Genomic DNA, 21793 nt, shown 5'->3' with positions numbered 1-21793 from the left:
TATTTACCCGGTTGCTAATGTAACAAGGACACGAACAAGCTTTTAAAAATAAAGGAAAAATATTGATAAAATCTATTTTTTGCTTTTATTTGCTTACTTTAAACATTAACACTGAATAAGAATTCATTAGAAATATTAGTTCAACATCATAAACACTGAAAATATGAAATACCAGCATTTCACAAACTTCATAAAATCTCTTTAAGATTTGAACAATAACAACAGTCATTAACAGGAAACAGTTTCATCCTCGTGTTATACAAGTCACAATAACATAGTAGACTTCCTTATCACATAATATCACCAACTGTCAGTCGAACGCAACATGGTTTTAAGCGTAACTTTGCTGGACACGCTGATAATATCACCTACCTGCTCTTGCTGGCCGCCATTTTGATGCCATTGATAGCGACGAGAGCACGTGTTATCTCGCGTCAGTTCAGCTGACCTAGATCGAGTAAATACGTCTCGCAGGTTGTGAACGAACCAGGAAGTGAGTGGACGCCAAGTTAGGATGTGAGAAAAAACAAACATCGATAATTTCTTTTATTGCCGTTTGTTTAAATTTCTTTCTACCTACATTGTTTTATAGTATATTCTTCTTTATATTAAAAACATCAATCATGATTTCAACTCGTTTTATCATTTTTTTATAAGCCTGGTTTCTAACGTAACACGGTAGGACATCACAATGTTACGTTCACAACCTATTTTTAGTGGATGAATTCGAAGCTAAATAGTTTATAGAACCTTCTTAACTTTATTATGCGAGTAATTGCAAGTACCATGAAACTAATTTTATTGAAATTCTCAGAAAGTAATGAAGGTTTATTTAAGCTCAAAGTCAGCAAATATTCCATGTCACAAAAAACGCGTCATCCGTATCCAGTCATGGGGAAGAAAATGTTTCACATTTCTTTATTTCAAAAGAAAACTTCATTTTTTTATTCATTTTATTTCTTCAAACAATATTTATGGATAATCTGCTAAATATTTCTTTAAATCATGGAAATTAAAGATGAAATGATTATGTAAACCCGGACCAATGAAAAGTAACATCATTTCATGGACTGACCCATCTACATGATTTGATGCATCGTGCTGTCGTCAAGGGATTAGCTAATTAGACAACTGCATCAAACAGGAGGTGGATGGGGGTGTTCCTAATAAAGTGGCTGGCGAGTGTAATTTACATAGTTAAGACTGATGGGTTAAATGTGGTGGCAGCCAATGAAATCAAAGAAGAGGCGCGACCTATTTCACCGTCCCTTAAAAATACATAAATATCTCACTTAAATGTTCAGAACTGAAATGGCTAGATTTTTGCCTTTGCTCCCGTTTAATGATCTTTCCAGATACAGTAATTAATATTGAATCAATGCTTTTAAAAAAATATTTCACAGAGATTTTCAACATTCAGCACAAAATAACATTAGTACGTGTTTTTATTTAGTGTAATTATTCCGCACAGCAAAGCAATCCCTTTTTCCCCCCCCTCATACAGTCCGCTTTTGAATTGACAAAGTAAAACATACTAAGCATTTATCCACTGTGAGCAATTATGTAATTATATGACGAACAAGCACAATGAGAAGCAGTAAGTTAACAGACACACACACACTGTCCAAATCCCACCAAAGCATCATGAATGAATAACTGACATTATCTCCATCCATTGCTAATTTGACAGAAGTTTTCTTTCCATCAAAAAAGGGTCACGGAAACCTGAGGTCATGGGTCGGCACGTGTTCGCGAACCCTGAGCAAACTACTATTTATAGACGGTTTCCTATCAGAAGAGTGTTGTGCGATTTTACTTCGGTCGCTAAATACGGTTCGTTTTATTGATCTGCATTTCACCATGGCAGATCAGGTCAGCTGAAAATCCTCACTCACTGTTGTAAATGAATAAGAATGTGCTGTACATGACCGGGAAATAAACAGCGGTGGAGCAACAGGAGCGATACAACAAATCACGACACACAGAAGAAGAATATGAGAAGCTGGAAGCATAATACTTGGTGAAAGACAAACTCGTGCGGATCTTTAAAGCAATTAATATTTTGCAAGAAGAAAACTCCTTTTATGCCTCAAAAACAAACATTTGAACGTTCTTATTCGAAGAGTTACTGGTATCACTCTGAAGTTGATGCTTTTCCTTTAACAGGACGTCCTGGAGGCGTTTTATTCCTCTTATACTACAGCAAGTATTTCAAGCCCGACATCATTTTTTTTATCCATTTACAGGGACATTTAAAGCGGTGGAAAGTCCATGAAACGGATATAAACCCTCGTTCCCTGACTAACCTCTGTATTCTCAGTTGAAGCTAATAAGATGAAGACGCTGCAATTTTTCATGCTACCAAGCGACGAAATTTGCAGCTGCACTACTATAGAAAATTAACACCTTCTGACCAATCAGCGGAGAGATCAAACGTTTGAGATCACACTGTTCTAGGCAAATGATCAATGGCATAGTGGTGTGAAATGGCCCAAAAGTGTGAAAAGTCAAACTTTAATTGCAAAACATGATGGAGGAAGCCAGTTATAGCAAGTTTAAAACGACTAACACACAGCTAAACACACGCACCAGCCGATGAAAGCATAATGTTTTGCGTCATACATGCCATTTTTCAGAAAGTGATATTCAAATAATATTTGCATAATGCTTTGCAAAAATTTGAATGTTCTACCATGGTCTCAACTACAGTGGATATTTAAAGCGGGACCATGATAAATAATTTCAAAATTTTTCCCAGTTTTAATGTGACCTATAACCTGTACAATTCAATTGAAAAACAAACAAATCTGTTCGGGGGAAAAACATAAAAAATAAAAATTGCACAATAAGCTGGTTGGGTAAATGTGCACACCCTTAAACTAATACTTTGTTGAAGCATCTTTTGATTTAATTACAGCATTCAGTCTTTTTGGGTCGGAGTCTATCAGCCTGCCACATCTAGACTTGGCGATATTTGCCCACTCTTCCTTGCAAAAGCGCTCCAAATGTGTCAGATTGCGAGGGCGTCTCTTGTGCACAGCCCTCTTCAGGTCACCCCACAGATTTTCAGTTGGATTTAGGTCTGGGCTCTGGCTGGGCCGTTCCAAAACTTTTTTGGGGTCGTTGTCATGCTGAAAGATGAAACTCCTCTTCATCTTCAGCTTTCTAGCAGACACCTGAAGGTTTTGGGCCAAAATTGACTGGTATTTCGAACTGTTCATAATTCCCTCCACCTTGACTAAAGCCCCTGTTCCAGCTGAAGAAAAACAACCCCAAAACATGATGCTGCCACCACCATGCTTCACCGTGGCTATGGTGTTCTTTTGGTGATGCGCAGTGTTGTTTTTGCGCCAAACATACCTTTTGGAATTGTGGCCAAAAAGTTCAACATTGATTTCATCAGACCGTAACACAATTTCCCACATGCTTTTGGGAGAGTTGATGGATTTTTTTTTTTTTTGCAAAATTTAGCCGGCCTGGATGTTTTTATTTGACCCTACTTCATAGTCCAGACGTATGGAGAATACATGAGATTGTAGTTACATGTCGTACACAACCAGTACTTGGCAGAAATCCCTGCAGCTCCTTCAGTGTTGCTGTCGGCCTCTCAGCAGACTCCCTGACCAGTTTTCGTCTCGTCTTTTCATCAATTTTGGAGGGACGTCCAGTTCTCGGTAATGTCACTGCTGTCCCGTATTTTCTCCATTTGCTGATGTCTGTCTTCACTGTGCTCCATGGTATATCTAATGCCGTGGAAATGTTTTTGTACCCTTCTCCTGACTGATACCTTTCAACAATGAGATATCTTTGATGCTTTGTAAGCTCTCTGTGAACGCTGGCTTTTGCTGGAGGAGGCAACTGAGTAAACGTCTGAACTTTATTTGGGTTAATCAGTGTCATTTTAATTGATGGCAGATGTGAACCCAAAAAGACTGAATGCTGTAATTAAATCAAAAGGCATTTCAACAAAGTATTAGTTTAAGGGTGTGCACACTTATGCAACCAGCTTATTGTACGTTTTTTATTTTTATGTTTTTCAATTGAATTGTACAGGTTATAGGTCACATTAAAGGTGGGAAAAGTTTTGAAATTATTTATCATGGTCTCTTTTTTTTACATCAGAAAAACATGTCATTGTAACGGGGTGTGTAGACTTTTTATATTCACTGTACCAGGATGGCATACTGTACGTGATTGTATGATCCATGGAAAATAACGTACTGTCCAGGCTGTATGTGATGCAATAAGTCACGCTTGCTTAAAAACAAAAGAGAAAACTTGTCTTCCAGATCATCTTGTGATCTAATGTGCGCTTCACGTCAAATTTCTCAGCCAAGTTCTAACCAGAATTTTGCATGCACAAATCATTAACAAATGCAAAACATACAACGTGCATAAAGCAAATGAAAAATGCTCAAAACACTCAGCTAAAATGAACATGATATCTGATGCTACAAAAAAAAAAAAACGAAATACATAAAAAGCACTAATATCTGAGAGATTAGTATCAGATTTAGAACTAGTGGCTGCACATGCACACGCGCACCGCCACCAACAACAACAACAACTTGTGAAACGCTGAACAGCTCATTCAGCATTACCACATCCTGAAACTACGTCAATCCAACGGTTCTGCGTGAAACCCTTATCGCCTCACTGAAGATAAACAAATTGAAGAAACAGTCAAACATGAGAGAGGAGGCCGCCAACAAACACTGGCAGCGAGTCCGCTGTGCTGCGAATCTCTCACATTTCAGACTTCCTCCAAGTATCATGATACAGGCTGGGTTTGGGTCTCGGTTTACACACGATAACGCTATAATGTACAAATGAATACACTGAGGCGAATGGTGTAGAGCTGCGTGTGTACCAGGAGCGCAATGACAAATTCATAGTAATTCAGTGAAGGTTATTAATGAACTGAACTGATTTCCTTAAGCATCTTAAATGAAGTTGGATGCTTCACTGTCGTCTATACCACGTCCATTTTTTTTTCCATGGCAAAGTCAACAAATCAAGAGAAGGCTTCACCAGAGTGAATACAGAGGCTTGGTCACAAGATGTAAACAAATCGGTAAGCCTCAAAATCAGGAAGATCACATTAATTTTCAGCAAAAACATCTGAAAAAGCCCATACAGGTCTGGAACAGGGCGGCACGGTGGTGTAGTGGTTAGCGCTGTCGCCTCACAGCAAGAAGGTCCTGGGTTCGAGCCCCGGGGCCGGCGAGGGCCTTTCTGTGCGGAGTTTGCATGTTCTCCCCGTGTCCGCGTGGGTTTCCTCCGGGTGCTCCGGTTTCCCCCACAGTCCAAAGACATGCAGGTTAGGTTAACTGGTGACTCTAAATTGACCGTAGGTGTGAATGTGAGTGTGAATGGTTGTCTGTGTCTATGTGTCAGCCCTGTGATGACCTGGCGACTTGTCCAGGGTGTACCCCGCCTTTCGCCCGTAGTCAGCTGGGATAGGCTCCAGCTTGCCTGCGACCCTGTAGAAGGATAAAGCGGCTAGAGATAATGAGATGAGATGAGATGAGATGAGGTCTGGAACAACATCCTATGGGCAGATGAGACAAAGATCAACTTGTACTAGAATGATCGGAAGAGAAGAGTATGGAGAAGGGAAGGAACTGTTCATGATCCAAAGGATATAGGATCATCTTACGGCATGGGTGGCTGCCAATGAACTGGTTCTCTTGTATTTATCGATGATGCGACTTGCTAAATAAACGGTGCTTCACAATGCAGATTGACAATGACCCGAAACATACTTTGAAAGCAACCCAAGACTTTTTTAATGCGAATAAGTAGTAGTGAAGTGTTCTGCGATGGCCAGGTCAATCACCCAACCTAAATCAGGGATGAGAGTGGGTGGTCACCAAAAAAGCAGAAAACAAGATGGCGCCCGAAGCCGGGGGTCTAGGAGGGATACCCCCCCCCAGGAAAATTTTGAAAAATAAGGCCTTACAAACCACTTTTCCTGCAATCTGAGCTGTAGTACATAAAAAAATCTGTTGTCTTTTTTTATATATTTACATGAAAATGTTTCAAATCAATAGGAGTATTGTTTGAATTCAAAATAAAATCACATTCTACATTCAAGGGTATGGTTATAATTTATGATCAACAAAAATGACAAACTAAATTCACATTAAACGCGAGTTTTATTAATTATCAAAATGTTCATATATTAAATAAAATTTCTTAGGGAGAAAAGGTCAGTCACCCTATGTCCTCATTAGTTGCATATGATTTCAAAGTCTTTTGAAATATTTAAGTTTTCAAAACTGTCAGCATTAATTCAGATTTACTGACCATCATATACATGTTCAATGGATTAAATCAAACGAATGCTAAGTTTATGGGATAATGTCTATGTACACTTTATACAATTATTTATAGTTCACAGTCACTTCTCATTTTCATTTCATCATTTCGACGACTTCTTCAGCCTTTTGGCCAAAGACAAAAGCTTGTCAGTCCTCTCTCTGTTTTTTATACCAGCATCGATTTCACGTACCTTCGATTCGTCTCGCTTGTCAATTGTATTCGGCATTTTGAGTAAAAAAGCCGATACGAAAGAGAAACGTATTTTTGAAGCGCAGCGACGATGAACATGTGCAAGTTTCGATAAAATAGAACAGATGTGGGTACTTTTGTAAGAACTGTTATGATTGGCTTTTGTCCTCTCCCACACTCTTGTAAGAACGGTTATGATTGGCTATCATGCTCTCGCCAGCGATGTTTTGGCCAATTACATTGTAGATAACACGTATTCTACCGCAAGACTTAGCGAGACTAAAGATGGCGAAAATGTAAACATGTAACATCGTCGTACGCTTGAGTATCACGAAGGAACATACCCCAACCCCCCTCAATGAAAAAAAAAAAATCTCAACGGATTTGGCATAACCCTTTGGTGACTGACCCCTTGAAAATGGTTCCTCCAGGAACGATGACATTTCAGTTGTCAAGACAACGGAAAAACTAAAATACAAAAACAGAAAGATACGTCACAATGCTCTTGTGCACAAAACAAAATGCTCTTGTATTTTAGTTTTTCCGTTGTCTTGACAACTGAAACGTCATCGTTCCTGGAGGAACCATTTTCAAGGGGTCAGTCACCAAAGGGATAATATCGATTTTTGCTCAGAAAAAGCGGAAATCCGCCGAAAAGCGGAAAACTCTCATCCCTGCTAAATCCAACTGAGCATGGATTTCGCTTGCTAAAACCAAAACTGAAAGCAAAGCAAAGCAAGAACCAAAAGGAAGTGAAAACAGCTGCAGTAAAGACCTGGAGAAACATCACCAGGGAAGAAACCTAGCATTTGGTGATGTTTAGGAGTTCCAGACTTCAGGCAGGCATTGACTGCAAAGCATTTGCAACAGAGTATTAAAAATTTTAGTTTGTCCAATTACTTTCGGTACCTTAGAAAGTACAGACCACATATTTTAAAAAAAGGGCTGTAGTTCCTACACTCTTGACCCAATTTTGAAACAAATTAATTTGAGTAAATTTCCTCAAATTAAAGCTGAAGATATTCATTTCATTTCAACTCCAATATACTGCAGGAAAAAAACAAAATAATTACTTTGTCAATGTCCAAATATTTATGGACCTGACTACGTCAGAATCAATACATCCTCTTGCTTAAGCTAGAGTGTCTTTTTTGTCGCCAGAACCAGCCTTACTTTCTCAATAAAGTCATCATCTGACTGACCAATCGATCAGGCATTTTCATGTCGCCCATCAGCACTCGTTTATTCACCACTAACGTTTTCGAACAAAACGTTGTACAATGGTGGGAATCCAATAAATTAGGGGTGTTCACACGGCAACTTTTACTCCGGTGTAGCACCGGGGCTGCCCCGCTAGAGCGTTCACATGGTACAAAGTTATAGCGGTGTAGCCCCTGAAAGCTGCTTAAACCGGTGCAAATCTAACCCTGCTCGGGAGGTGGTTTAAGAAATTTACTCCGGAGTAAATGCTAGTTTGCGGGGCAGCACCGATATAAAATGGGACGTCTGAACGCTACAGGGGTAGACTCGCTACACGTCAGGAGAGTTGATTACATACGGGCATTGCATAATTTACATCCTGGTATTTTGCGCTTCCAAAATGGCAAATATCAACAACAACAGAACTGCGTGTCTTCCAGTGTTGCCAGATTGGGCGGTTTTAAGTGCATTTTGGCGGATTTGAACATATTTTGGGCTGGAAAACGTCAGCAGTATCTGGCAACACTGGTGTCTTCATCCACGTCGTTTTCCCGGCGCTTGGTGATGCCATGACAACCGGGAAAAGGAAGTACATTTTCACGCATGCGCATATTTCATTTCCGCATTATTACTATCGTATAGCACGGTTGCAAAAACTGCCGTGTGAACGCAAGTGGGGCTGCACCGGTGCTAACGCGCTTCTCTCTAGTAAGCAGGTTTGTGACGTGTGAACGTCACAAAATTTACACCGGTGTAAGATATATCGCAACAAAACACATCGGTGCAGCATCGATGCAAATATGTGCCGTGTGAACACCCCTATTATCTTGCTCAGATAAATGCCCCCCCTCCCCAAAGAGATTCTGAAGCTTGTGGCCAGAAAAGTGTATAAAATATCAGTCACATGACAAAGTGCCTACTAGGGCTGTGCAATGTCCCCTTAATTGGCATCGACGATGTTTACAGTGCAAACATCGTGATGGACGATCATATCGTGTGGGGGGGATTTTAATACCACATTATAAAATATTTTATTATTATAAGTATTAGATACTCATCCGAGGCTTTGGCACGTAAAGAAAAAAAAATTCCATTGCGCTGAGAATTTTGATACTATATCTCATAGCCTACTATCTCCTTAAATTTAGGCTACCTAATTTTCTATGTTTGATCTTCACACCACAAAATCTGAGTTGATGGAAGAGATGGTGACAGAGGTCGTTCCATCGCTGTCAGGTGCTACAACACCCGGTCCGTCACATGATGAAGGGGAGGAACCAGGTGACTGCGCTGCGGCAGTGCCTAAGAAAAAGAGAGGGTCTTTGGGCAGCCTTCTTGGGAAGAGAGCAGCAGCCAGAGCATCCACACTTACTGATGAAGAAAAGCCTGAGGCAGAAATGACCATGTACCTGCAGGAAATTGTCATTGATGGGATGGAGGACCCACTGATGTGGTGGAAAAGGAACGAGAAAAAAGACTTCCATTAATGGCAAGATTAGCACGTAAATATTTGTGCACATGCGCCACCAGTACTCCATCAGAACGAGTGTTCAGCACCGCGGGTAGTATAGTTGCCGTGAACATAACATGTGGTTACACAAATACAGTATGCTACTAATAATAAATTTTGACTTCATTTTTTAGCCTACACTATATAGACTTTTAATGTAAAATTTGTCATGTTGTTCAAACAAATAGCCACTATTAACAATATTTCACCTTATCAAACGGCAGTGAAGCGCAGACTTCGGCAGAAGTCAAATAGCTTTAATCTGGTAAATAGGCCTACTTTCAGACACAAAATGGTCCACTCTAAGCCATAATGTCAAACCAAATGGAAGAATGAAGGTGATTCTGTGAACCGGTATTCGTGAAAAGATACAGTAGGCTGAACAACAAATCAAGTCTAACAGGAACGCACAAGCATGCGCTTAACGGTAGCCTACACAATTTAATTTAGGCATTAGGCATTAACCAGGCTTAGGCATTAATTTTATTGGAAAAATGCTACAAAATAAATAGTCATGAACATGATTTTGTAAACATATATTTATTTAAAGATGAACGATCAAGACGAAGAGAACTGGAACGTGCGCAGCACGAAATGCGCTCACAAAGTTTAACGTAGCCGGGCATTAACTTTTTACAGTGAAATTAAAGCGACCAAATATTCATGAAGTCGACTCAGTTAGCAAAGAACAGCGATAAAAAAAACGAGAGAGCCTGAGTTAATACAAGAACAAGTAAATAAATAACAATAATAGCAATAATAAAAATCAAAATCAAGAAAACGCAGGCAGTCCGAAGCAATTTAACCTAATGAGTTAACAGTGCAGGCAATGGTCACCATGTTTAAATGTCGAGGTTTCTGGCCAAAAATACTAGCATGTTTACTTTGTCTGGTTTTAATGAGTTGCGGATTGGGCCCAAGCAGCAAAATGCCCGTGGCCCGGAAGCGGCTCGATTACGGCAAAAACAGTAGGCCAACACTCGGGAGTGAATCTAGGTCCGATTCCGTGCCGAGCACTCGGCTCGAATGCGGAAAGCCGCATGTTTAGAAATCAGCCCGCTTCTGGCGCTGGTAGCTGTAGGTATGCGAAATTACACTCGGGCCAATTCCGGAACGCCGAGTGGCCATCTAGCAGCTATGCTAGATGGTACGTCCCTGCACCATAGCCTATGTGAACAAGCGGTAAAAGGATATTACTTTATAATGATTTATATAATTATGTATTTATATATAATTATATATGTTATATAATATATTAAACAAAACTAACTAACTAAACTAACAAAAAACTAACTTTTTAGGTTAAATAGGCCCAGATGATATATGCATGTTTATGACAGGAGGGGGCGTGGTATCACGATGGTGGCTCTCCATCGTGATGGATGACCACCATCGTCGATGGACGATGGCATCGTCTATCGGCACAGCCCTAGTGCCTACTTAAATATTAAAATTGCAGGTTTGTTTTTCAGACAAAATTCACAAATTCGCCAAAACAAACACAATTTCATCAATTCTTGGGTGAAAATGAAGCGATTTAGGATTGTGCAGTATGACAAGCCCGACTTCTGGTAATTTGGTGCTAAATATGGCTGAGAAGCATCAACTTTGACAGGAAGAGACAATTTTACTGACATAGCAGATAACCAACTGCAGACTTTTCCTGTCGTGTGGCAGCCTGTTTTTGTTTTGCTTTCTATTCCAGCGACGACCATGCTTACTGGATCTTGTTTATCAATCTGAATACCAGGAAATTTAGTCCTAATTTGCTTACAGGAGTATTTATGCAAGAAATATGCTTCGAAAGTCCAGTTCATTGTGAAAAACCAACTGTTTGTAACCATTGAGAGAGTTTGTATGTTCATAATAGGACGTTCTTTAAAGGCTTCAAATCCTATAATTGGTGATGACAGTTTTATACGCTCGTTACGCCGCCGAGGTTAAGTCAAGTCATGTCGGCCTATTATTTATTCATCTGCATACACGAATTGAATGGATGTTCTGTGACACTCAGTCGCTTCATATTAATGACTAGAGAGGAAAGAATCCAAAAGAAAAGCCATAAATTAAGACAAGACTAGCCAGCTACATTCAACTACGACAAACAAACGGTATGATAACTGACGTGCTGCAATGGCTGAGTTGCATTACTGCAAGATTTTGCACAAGCCATACTTGGGAGGTGCTCTTTCATCGTTTGGTCATTTTCAGCTCTTTTTCCTTATATGGAGATTTATGAGCATCACACACACAAGAAATAATAATCTATTTTTAAAAATCCTCTGTGCTATGAAAGTGCACAGGAATTAACACGCGATTGGAATTTTGCCAACATACATGCACAACACGAGTATGAAGGAAATCGGCTAATCTGGCAAGAATGGTTAGTTTGTTGTGGCCTATAATCCTACAGGTTGTGACCTCCAGGATTCTGCAGCTTGTGGTAGGAAAAGTGTACAAACCATAAACACTTTGTGGCCGAGGTGGTCATGTTAGACTGTGATGTAATCTCTCCTGAGCATGTTTGAGCGTGTGGTCTTGGCAACAATTTCAACAATGGCTTCAAAGAATGGAAAAATCCTAGATCATGGCAAATCATATCAACAATAATCAAATTGAGTTAACTCGGTAATCCCTGCATAATGAACGGACTCGCGTCCCTTTTATATTTCTCACACACACACACACACACACACACCCCTCGGCTGCTGTCATAACAAAATACAATCAGGTTTCACCTAGAAACTTTTGGTATGCTCAAAGGGAGGCTGCAGGAAGTATTGTCTTGCGAAAATCTACGATTCAAGAGCACGGCATCTGAAACAGACTTGAAACAGACTCTAATCAGACACAGCAGGATGTTTTCAGGGTGTCTGACGACACAAACCAGCTCCACCACAGCACCAGCACTGTAAACACCCCGTGTGAGCTGACATCACACTGATCGACCCGAGTGTCCGTATGACTAATATCGGAAATCTATCAAGAGTCCAGCTGAGAGCTTGCGCTAAATACAGCAGCATCTCCAAATGAGACGACAGCTTTTTCTTTTTTCTAGTTCGTAATATAGGGTGGTACAGTGAATCACAACAACATTTTTATAAAAATAGAAAAACATCATTATTTAGTGAACACAAATAACACCATTGATCAGCATTAGTTGCCATGCCCCTTTCCGTCAAACCGAAATCATTACACAATCTTGGGCAGGTCAACTTGATGCATTTTAATGGCTTGTAACTCAAATATGCTGCATCCTAAGCTACATTTTTTTGATCCTAACAAAAGCTAAGCAAAAATGTTCACAATAAGAAATAATAAAGCTGCAGATTGTGTTTTTGTTCCATATTTTCATGTTGCTTTGTACTTGAAGACATGGTATTACTAGAACAAAACTAGAATTACTAGCTCTAGATGTATTTATGGCAATGGTCAAAAACTTACAAGTGACAAAACATTAACCTCATATTCGTAATATGTTATTAGGGTTAGGGTTAGACTAGACAACTAAGGGTTGTTTTACAATCAGGGTACAAAGTTTGTCTCACAGGGGTCCAAAATTCAAATTGATTCAAACTGGTTCTTGTACCAGTTTTTAAGTGAAAGACAAGTTAAAGAACAGATTTCAGGTAATTTTTGACATGTGTGTATGGTAGTTTTGTGTAATCTGCTATAAGATAAAGAAGATTAAGTGTCACTTTAAGCAGGGCTGGGAGAAACAAATGAAGTGATTCTCGGAGAGGACTTTTTTTTTTGACAATTCAGAATCCACTACTTCCATAGTGCTTTTAAATATAAGGCTGTAAGCTTTGTGTTAGTTGTCTCTAATATTTATGTCCCAATATCTTGACCACATTTAAGGATGAAAATAATCATTTTAGATATGTTATTTTTATATTGAAAAATTAGCTGTCTCGGAGAGGACATTTTTTTGACACAATTCCATACTAATTTGATCAAAATAGTCTGAAAACTTACTGGCATTCAACATTAAAACTTAACTACGTTTCCAATGATATGGAACCAAATATGTGTTTTATGGTATAAAGAATGATGTAAGTGCATCCCTTTTGAAGCTACCTGTGGTCAAAAAAGCACTTTTTCTAAATAACACGAGTAATTTTGCTAAATATGACACATATTTCCATACATTCACCAAAAATAACGTTATCACCAATTTTTTTTTGCATGGTAAATAGAGCTATCACAGGGCTACAATAAACAACCAAGTTTATTTAGTCAAGCCTTTTGATATTGAAGATAATAAGTGTTAAATGTGATTTTTAGCTTGCGTACCCTGATTGTAAAACAACCCCTAAATTTGTAATCAAACTAGAGCTAGCTAGCTACGGAAGGTAAAAGATTAACGACCCTTTCCAGACCAGAAAGTAACCACAGGAGTTACACAGAACCTTAGGGTTGAAGGAGGTTTGTTTAAAAAAAAACAAACAAACAAAAAAAAAACACAACTGATAACCATATTCTTCGATTTAAAAAAAAAATTTTTTTTAAGTACCTAGATTACTAGCTATGTTCCAATTACATGAGCTTCAAATCATTAGTCATGTTTCCATCAACCTGCTTTATGCACAATTTGAAACTGCAAACTTAAAAAAAAAAAAAAAAAAAGGCATGCTTCCAAGAAAAACAATCTCTCATATTCCAAAAATAGTTTTTACACCTCATGTGGTGATTTTTCAGACGATTTGATAAAGCAATTTTTTGCATTTAAGTCACATGACACAAAGAGCAAATGGAAACGCTACCTTTCTGAATAAAGAGCGCTCTGTAAGAGCCATCACGAGAAAAGAAAACCCAGCTATACATCACTCAATGGAAACACAAACCATTCGCAATTGTGTTTTGTCAAATATTTTATAATAAAAATCACTTCAATTTTGCGCAAAAGTCCATTTGAAACCCAGCTACTGACAGAAATCCTACTTGCCCATTGTTTGTAATTCCTTACAAACCCTTTGTGTCAAAATTGGCGCTCCCTAGTGGCCTGGAGCACTTCTGAGCTCCGTGACGTCCGAAAACGTGGGTTTTGTTTTTTCTTGTTGGTGTAACGTTAATATGCTGGCACTTTATATTTCAGTTCATAATAAAAGTAGACATCTTTTTCGCTTCATCACTGCATGAGAAAATTACTGAAGCCACCTGTGGTTATTAATTCGTTTGTAGCCCACGCCAATTACTAGATCGATAATTAAGAGTGGGTTTTTTGAGGTAAACTGCAGTTCCTTTTCAATTTTGTATGATTTATAAATAATGTAAGTAAAACTGTAAACATTCGGAGAGCCTAGCTGCCCATGTTCTCCGCTTCCAAAATGAACGATCATCGTACGATGAGGATTAGAGCAGAGCATGTGTTATTCACGTGTCGAGGGTTTTTTTTTTTTTTAAATGCCTTAAAAATACACAGGATTGTGTGTGTTCGTATCAGAAAATAAAATTATGAAATGTCGATATGGCTGTTGACATGGTGTAATTTTTTTTTTCTTTAACTTTCTAAACATTAATACCCTTTGGCACAACAGATGGCCATTTTGAGAATACGAGACACAAAATGATTGTCCTTAAACCACCAGACATCTGCTTTTTTTTTTTTTGCGATGGGTATCTTTGCACAACCCAATGAAGGATTAAATCGAGTGACTTTAGTGAGCAAAAGCCTTTAACATGGCCACATTGTGCATTCCTCAGAGCAAACAAGCAACATCAGTTCCATCCCAGTGGGAAGCGTCTTTGCTTTGCACTGGCACGATGACACAGAAAGCTTCGATTTCGCATACACTCTCGCCCTCTTAGTGGAAATCTGAATAATTTGAAACGTCCCCCACATGTGAGAAGATGCCCTCTTTCACAAAAACGTGCCTGTTTGAGAAGAACAAGAGTGGGAGAGTGGGACTGATGGGGGACGGAGTGATAGTAGTGAAGCAGTGCAAAGAATGCAGAGAGAAAGTGTGAAAAGATTTTTTTTTAAAAGAGAATGAAAGAGAAACAGAGCACACTAGAGAGTGTGTGTGTGTTGTGGCCATCTGTGAAGTTGGAAAGCAGCCAAACCCCTGCCTCTGAAGCCCGAGCACGTTTAACCACCTCACTCTGTAACATAGCCCACCTCAGTCCTGACAAACATGGCAGCATGGAATAACCCTACACACACACACACACACACACACACCTCACCCCTTTACAACTGCATGCACGCACGCACGCGCACACACACGTTTTATGACTGCACAGAAACAATGTTTGCCAAAAGCTAACTGCTCTCGGCAGCTTGTGAAATACCTAGCTCACACTTCGTTTAGACAGAAACGCTCAAATAAAATCCCTCATTTAACCGCTAAGATTTATACACATCGTTGTCACTAAAATGACTGCGCCTGTGTGCAAGTGTGGTTCAAATCCACTTTGGTTTCATGCAACTTGGGATTCATGTAAACATCTTTAACTCATTCTAGCACAGAGAGACTTCCTTTCCACTATATATGTGGTGTGTGTACTGTATATACATATTAAAGAAAAAAAACAGTATAAAATAACACTGCATGATATTAAAAAAAATATATATCATTTCAGATTCGGTTAGCCACAGAAAACCATCCACTCCACTTTTTGGGTGCACTTTTGTCCATTCTTTCATGAGCCTTATGCTGTTGTGACCATGTCATGAAGACCAGTGAAATCAGGTTCACAAACAGTTTCATTGGCTATTGGATCCACCAAGCAGAACAGACTCCGTGCATCCAGGCTTGCTTCACGTGTCCATTCCATCTTATCATGATGTTCCTGTTTCATCGATGAAACGCGAAGCTGGACACAATATGCTTAAGAAAACGCACAACCACAAGCGTCTTCGTCACAACAATCCCCTCCTATACGCATGTTTACATATGACAAGAGCGCAAAGCTTGGGCAAGTCTCGGCTTGGCCTCCGGGCTCCGTCCCACATTCCACACACACATGAAATTCCAGCCAAAAGCCCTGGAGGTATTTGCTTTTAAAAGCCAGACAGTTCCACGTCACACATTTGACCAAGATGTCAATCAAACAAACTCTAGAAAAGTATGAAAGCTGACGTTTGATCGATTTTTGCTTTTAAGTTTCATTTGTGATTATTTGGATGACGAGATAAGCTCAACACTAAAGTTTAGTACAGGACTGCAAGATGCATTTAAACATATTAAAATGCTAGAATCCTTAAGTAGGCGTGTGAGCAGTAAAAGCCAACAACAAACACATGAATCTCATCTCATCTCATTATCTCTAGCTGCTTTATCCTGTTCTACAGGGTTGCAGGCAAGCTGGCGCCTATCCCAGCTGACTACGGGCGAAAGGCGGGGTACACCCTGGACAAGTCACCAGGTCATCACAGGGCTGACACATATACCTCTTTTCCACCAAATCAGTTCCAGAGCTGGTTCGGGGCCAGTGCTGGTGCTGGTTCACAACTTGTTCAACTTGCGAGCCAGCTGAGAACCAGTTTGCTTTTCCATAGCTCGCGGTGCTAAGGAAAGCCACGTCATTACGTCGCTGTATACATCAGTTACGTTGCTACATTTGCATAAACCTTGGCGCGAATATCGAAGAAAAAACGCGGAAGCAGCAGCAACAACAACAACAACAATAATAATAAATGACTTCGCGTTTGTACAGCTGCTGCTTCTCGTCGCTTAAAAATGGCGATCTTTTGCGGTCTTGTTATTGGTCTTAACAACTCCGCCCCCCCGCTGACGTAAGCAGTTCTTTCCTCTGGCCCAGCAGAGAGTTGGTGCTAGCCTGGAACCGGTTTTTCTGGCCCCAGAGCCAGTTCTTTGTCAGTGGAAACAGAAAACCCGGTTCCAAACTAAGCACTGGCCCCGAACCAGCCCTGGAACTGCTTTGGTGGAAAAGGGGCAATAGACACAGACAACCATTCACACTCACACCTACGGTCAATTTAGAGTCACCAGTTAACTTAACCTGCATGTCTTTGGACTGTGGGGGAAACCGGAGCACCCGGAGGAAACCCACGCAGACACGGGGAGAACATGCAAACTCCGCACAGAAAGGCCCTCGCCGGCCACGGGGTTCGAACCCGGACCTTCTTGCTGTGAGGTGACAGCACTAACCACTACACCACTGTGCCGCCCCAAACGCATGAATAAATAAAGTCATTCTAACATTGCGTTAGAATCCTCACAACTGTTCCTGCGCACACCCCCATGTGCCCTCACCTTGTGAGTGACGGTGGTTGAAAAGCACGGACTTAAAAGTTCATTATTTTACATTTACACAGTTCAGGATTTAAAACTAGCCAATAATTACCTGCACTCTAGATCTCGCATTTGCAAGCAATTCCACTGCTCTAAAGACAACAAATAACAAGCGACAAGTTTGAAACAGCTGTTACAGGCCATATAACTTTGGATGTTTAAGGCCACTACATTTGTTTTTCCGGCTCCAATAGAAACAGACTGAGAAGTAAACACATCTGTGACGCCGCTCAATTTATATTATTTACAAACTTGTAGCTGAAGATAAGAGACCAGGCAGACTAAAGATTATGGGCCAAAAGCACACAGAGTAGAAAGATAGAAGGCTGAACTGCAGTAGAGATCAGGGAGTATAAACAGAGCGTAACAGAGTATAAACCTTACAGTATGAAGATCAGAGTGTAAACCCCAAAAAATAAACACTGCCAGAGCATAAAACACCGGTATTAAACCCTTCTAGTACACACAAATTTTAAACACTGAGTATAACCACCATATGAACCCCATAGTTTAAAATATAGTCAGATTAAACCCCAGAGTCTGAGTCCCTGGAGTATTAAACCCTTCTTGTTTTAACCCCCAGGAACACAAGCCGTAGTTAGAACGCAAACGTGGTTTAAACCCCAAAACATACATAAAAAGTATAAACGACAAGTATTAAACTGTTATAGTATTAAACCCCTGCAGTAGCTATATGTACAGAAAGAGTATAAGCTTTATCATGTAAACCCGCCTGGAATTTAAACACAGTACAAAGTGGAATCAATAAAATATGAACAGTACAAACTCATAGAAAAAAAATTGGTATTAAACCCCAGAAGTATAAACCTAAAACGTAGTTAAAAAAAAAAACTACACGCATAATAAACCCCTGTAGTGTTCAGTCAGTTTCTAAAGACATGAGTATAACTTTCTCAATAAAATTTACATGATGAAAATTTAAAAACGTCTTTTTTCAGCGTAAACCTTGAAATATAAATGAAATACAAAACCCCAAAATATAAACCAAATTTAATATTAAATCTTTCCACTCTTGTAGTATATACACTCAGAATTGTATAACACAAGAGTATAACTTTCATCATACAAGTATAAAAAGTATTTGAAACTTGTGTGAATGCTAGACGTATAAACTTTATATAAAACAGTTCTAGTACTAAACCCCAGTAGTATATTCTGAGTTTTAAACATAAGATCATTCAAAAAAAAGGGAAAAAAAAGTATACAAAGCTGTAGTATGGATGCCAGAATACAAACCTAATTTAATTATATATACATAAACCCCAGTGTGTGAACTCAAGAAGTAGTACAAAATATCAGCTAAATATTGACGCATTCTAGTACTAAACATTCTACACCTGTAGTATAAGTGCAGTAATAACCATTACCAGAATTAAGCCATTCTAGTGTTAAACCCCTGTATGTTAGTCAGTGAATAGCCTAACAAAAAAAAAAGTATAACCCTCAAATTTACCATGTAAACCCTAAAATCGGAGTCAAAATACCAGAACGCAATCCGAATTTAACTGTATATACACTACAGTGTGAACCCTGTAAGTTTTATAGTGTCAGTTTTAGAACACTATCAAATTACAACCTTTAGTATACAAACCCTAAATTATATCATGCTATGGCTGAAACTTCAGAATACAAACCTAATATAAACTGTGTATGAACACTTAAGTGTGAACCCTAGAAGTAACTATACACAGAGTACAAAACAATATTGTAGTCTCCGACTGTAGAATAAGTGCAGAACACACAGTATAGCCTTCTTTCACTGTGTAAACACCAAAGTAAATTCCAGAACACAACCCCCCCCCCCCAAAAAAAATCTAGTTTTAAAAAAAGAGTAACAACACTCTCAGAAAATAAAGTACATTATTCTACCTTTACACATACAACGGCTTGTGACTGGTACAGTACCGTACTGCTTGGGAACATGTACGGTACGTACCTTTTTTGGCCCTAAAAAGGTGTTACCTTGAGGTCTAATATTAGTATAGATTGGATTTTGGGGGACAGAAATGGACTCCTCCTGTTTCAGACAGTGAAGAGTATCTGTAACCATTATGTAAATTAATAAACTATAAACCAAATAAAACTCCGTGTAAAAAACCCCAGTGTGAACACTAAGAAGTTTAAATGGGCGTATCGGACAATTCTAACTTGTAGATAGATAGAATATGATTGTAGAAGTATAGATCTTGAGTGCAAAACAAAACACCATTCTAAAAGTAAAACACTAACTGTAAGCTTCAAAATATTAAAAAAAAAAAGTACTAAAAAAGTCTGAAGTATAATCCTGGTATTACACAAGAGTAGACGCTTCATCATATACAACTACAAATGCCAGTGTTAAGGTTATAAATATGAAACAGTTCTAGTGTGCATAAACTACACCAGTCTAAATGCACAGTTAACTCCTGAACCGGATAAACCCTAAAGTCCATCCAGCAGGAGTGATCAGAGTGGAACGGTTTAATGTGAACGCACCAGGGAAATGAATGAGTTTGGAGCAGATTTTGTTTGTTTGTTTGTTTGTGTTTACCTGCGCCAGCTGCCGCGGGTCCGGGGCGCCGAACAGAGAGGAGCTCGAGCTGAAGCTGATGGCTCCTCTCCGGCTCAGCACATGTTTGGGAACCGGCCTGTCCAGAGGCAACACCGGTAACTGATAACATACTTCCATTGAACAATATGAACGCTGAATCCGGATCAAAAAAAGGATTAAAATTAAAAGAGAAAGAAACAGCTCTTTAAAAGAAAACTCATGGGGTTGTCATGGAACGGCGTCTTGAATAAAAAAAAAAACTAAAATGCGTGTATTGTTGTTTGTTTTTTTCTTGAAACACGATTAACCGACGTTCAAGAGTCGAACCGCTTCATTTTGTTCGGCTGGATGGGGAAACTCGCGCGCGCGCGCACACGCCGCCGTGCTGCTGCTGCTGTCCGCGTGCTCCCGGCCGCCTGCTCCATTTTATTCTTCCGCTTCTTCTTTATTCGGTTTTTATTCCGATCCACCTTTTCTCGGGCAAACCGGGTCCGAGTGATAACGAGACCTGGATCTTTTGAGTGTCTTTTAAAAAATGCTTCCTCATTTTTAAACTCCGCTGTGTGTGTGTGTGTGTGTTAGTCGAACCTCATCGTGAAATGGCTCCGCACAACGTTTCCGAATAAAAAGACAAAGGCATGACCACTTCAGGGGGAAAAAAGCACGCTGAAGCACGAAGAGGAAGAGTGAACGAGCGATTAAAGGAAGAAGGGAATCCACCCGGAAGTGGACTCGTTTTCATTCAGCGCCGCATTTTATTCCGTCCCTTTTTTCTGTTGACTGCGGAGAGAGAGAGAGAGAGAGAGAGAGCGCACACACACCTCACTCAATGCACCAGTGTGTGGCTTGGCCAATAAACAAACAAACAAACAAACAATAATGTAGCATTTCCAGGGCAGGTATTTTGCCTCTTCATTCATTTGCGCTGTTGAAATGAATTAGAAAAAATAATAATAATAATAACACGCACAGCCGCCTCACTCCATAAGCCTGCTGCTGCTTTTTTTTTTTCCTCCCAAAACACTGCAAGCTGCTTCCGAACATGCAGACAGAAGGCTGTCGAAAAGCGCCGCTTAGGGAAAAATTTCCAGCCAATCCCTGCGCAGCTGTTCGTGTAAACCCGCATCTGATTGGATGCGATTTCAATACCAGCGATCTGATTGGCTAGGCGTCCTGGGCGACTCCGCAACTGATTGCTATGCAGTCGTGCGCCGACTGTATGGACCTCACAGCAGCGAGGGTATTCCACACGCCGGGGTTTGCCCTACATCACCGTCTGTGATTACCCTCACTGGCATGAGTCACTCAGTGAACACACATTCTCACTTAAAGTGCCCCTGAATTCAAAATGACTGTTTTAGAGCTGGTCCATAGCTGTTATGGTCACCGATATTATAAGAAGAAGCCTTTATTTGTCACATGCACAGAGAAATTCACTCTCTGGATTGAAGAAGAAGAAGAAACCTTTATTTGTCACATGCACACTTCAAGCACAGTGACATTCATCCTCTGCATTTAACCCATCTGATGCACACTAGAGCACCCAGGGGTTAGGTACCTTGCTCAAGGCCCTAACTGCATGTCTTTGGATTGTGGGGGAAACCAGAGCAAATCCACGCAGAACATGCAAACTCCACACAGAAAGGCCCTCACCAGCCACTGGGTTCGAACCCAGAACCTTCTTGGTGTGAGGCGACCATGCTAGCCACTACTAGCCTAGTAAACTAGGCCTAGCGGCCAAAAATATTTTTGCCTACG

The 21793-nt window shown here is 39.9% G+C and overlaps 1 protein-coding gene across 3 annotated transcripts in view; it reads right to left on the bottom strand.

Moving 5' to 3' along the window:
• Window positions 1-21080, bottom strand: part of pde7a (phosphodiesterase 7A) — an 80948-nt gene extending 59868 nt beyond the window's left edge. For all 3 annotated transcript variants that reach the window (XM_060899772.1, XM_060899773.1, XM_060899774.1), the window contains exon 1: window positions 20036-21080. In XM_060899772.1, the coding sequence (XP_060755755.1) occupies window positions 20036-20173 (138 nt within the window). In that variant the 5' untranslated portion in view covers window positions 20174-21080. The remainder of the gene's footprint in view (window positions 1-20035) is intronic.
• Between the last annotated feature and the right edge of the window lie 713 nt (window positions 21081-21793).

This window comes from Neoarius graeffei, chromosome 19 (assembly GCF_027579695.1).
Source record: "Neoarius graeffei isolate fNeoGra1 chromosome 19, fNeoGra1.pri, whole genome shotgun sequence".
NCBI lineage: Eukaryota > Metazoa > Chordata > Actinopteri > Siluriformes > Ariidae > Neoarius > Neoarius graeffei.
Note: the sequence above shows the minus strand (reverse complement) of the source record. Positions and strands in the feature narration are given on the sequence as shown.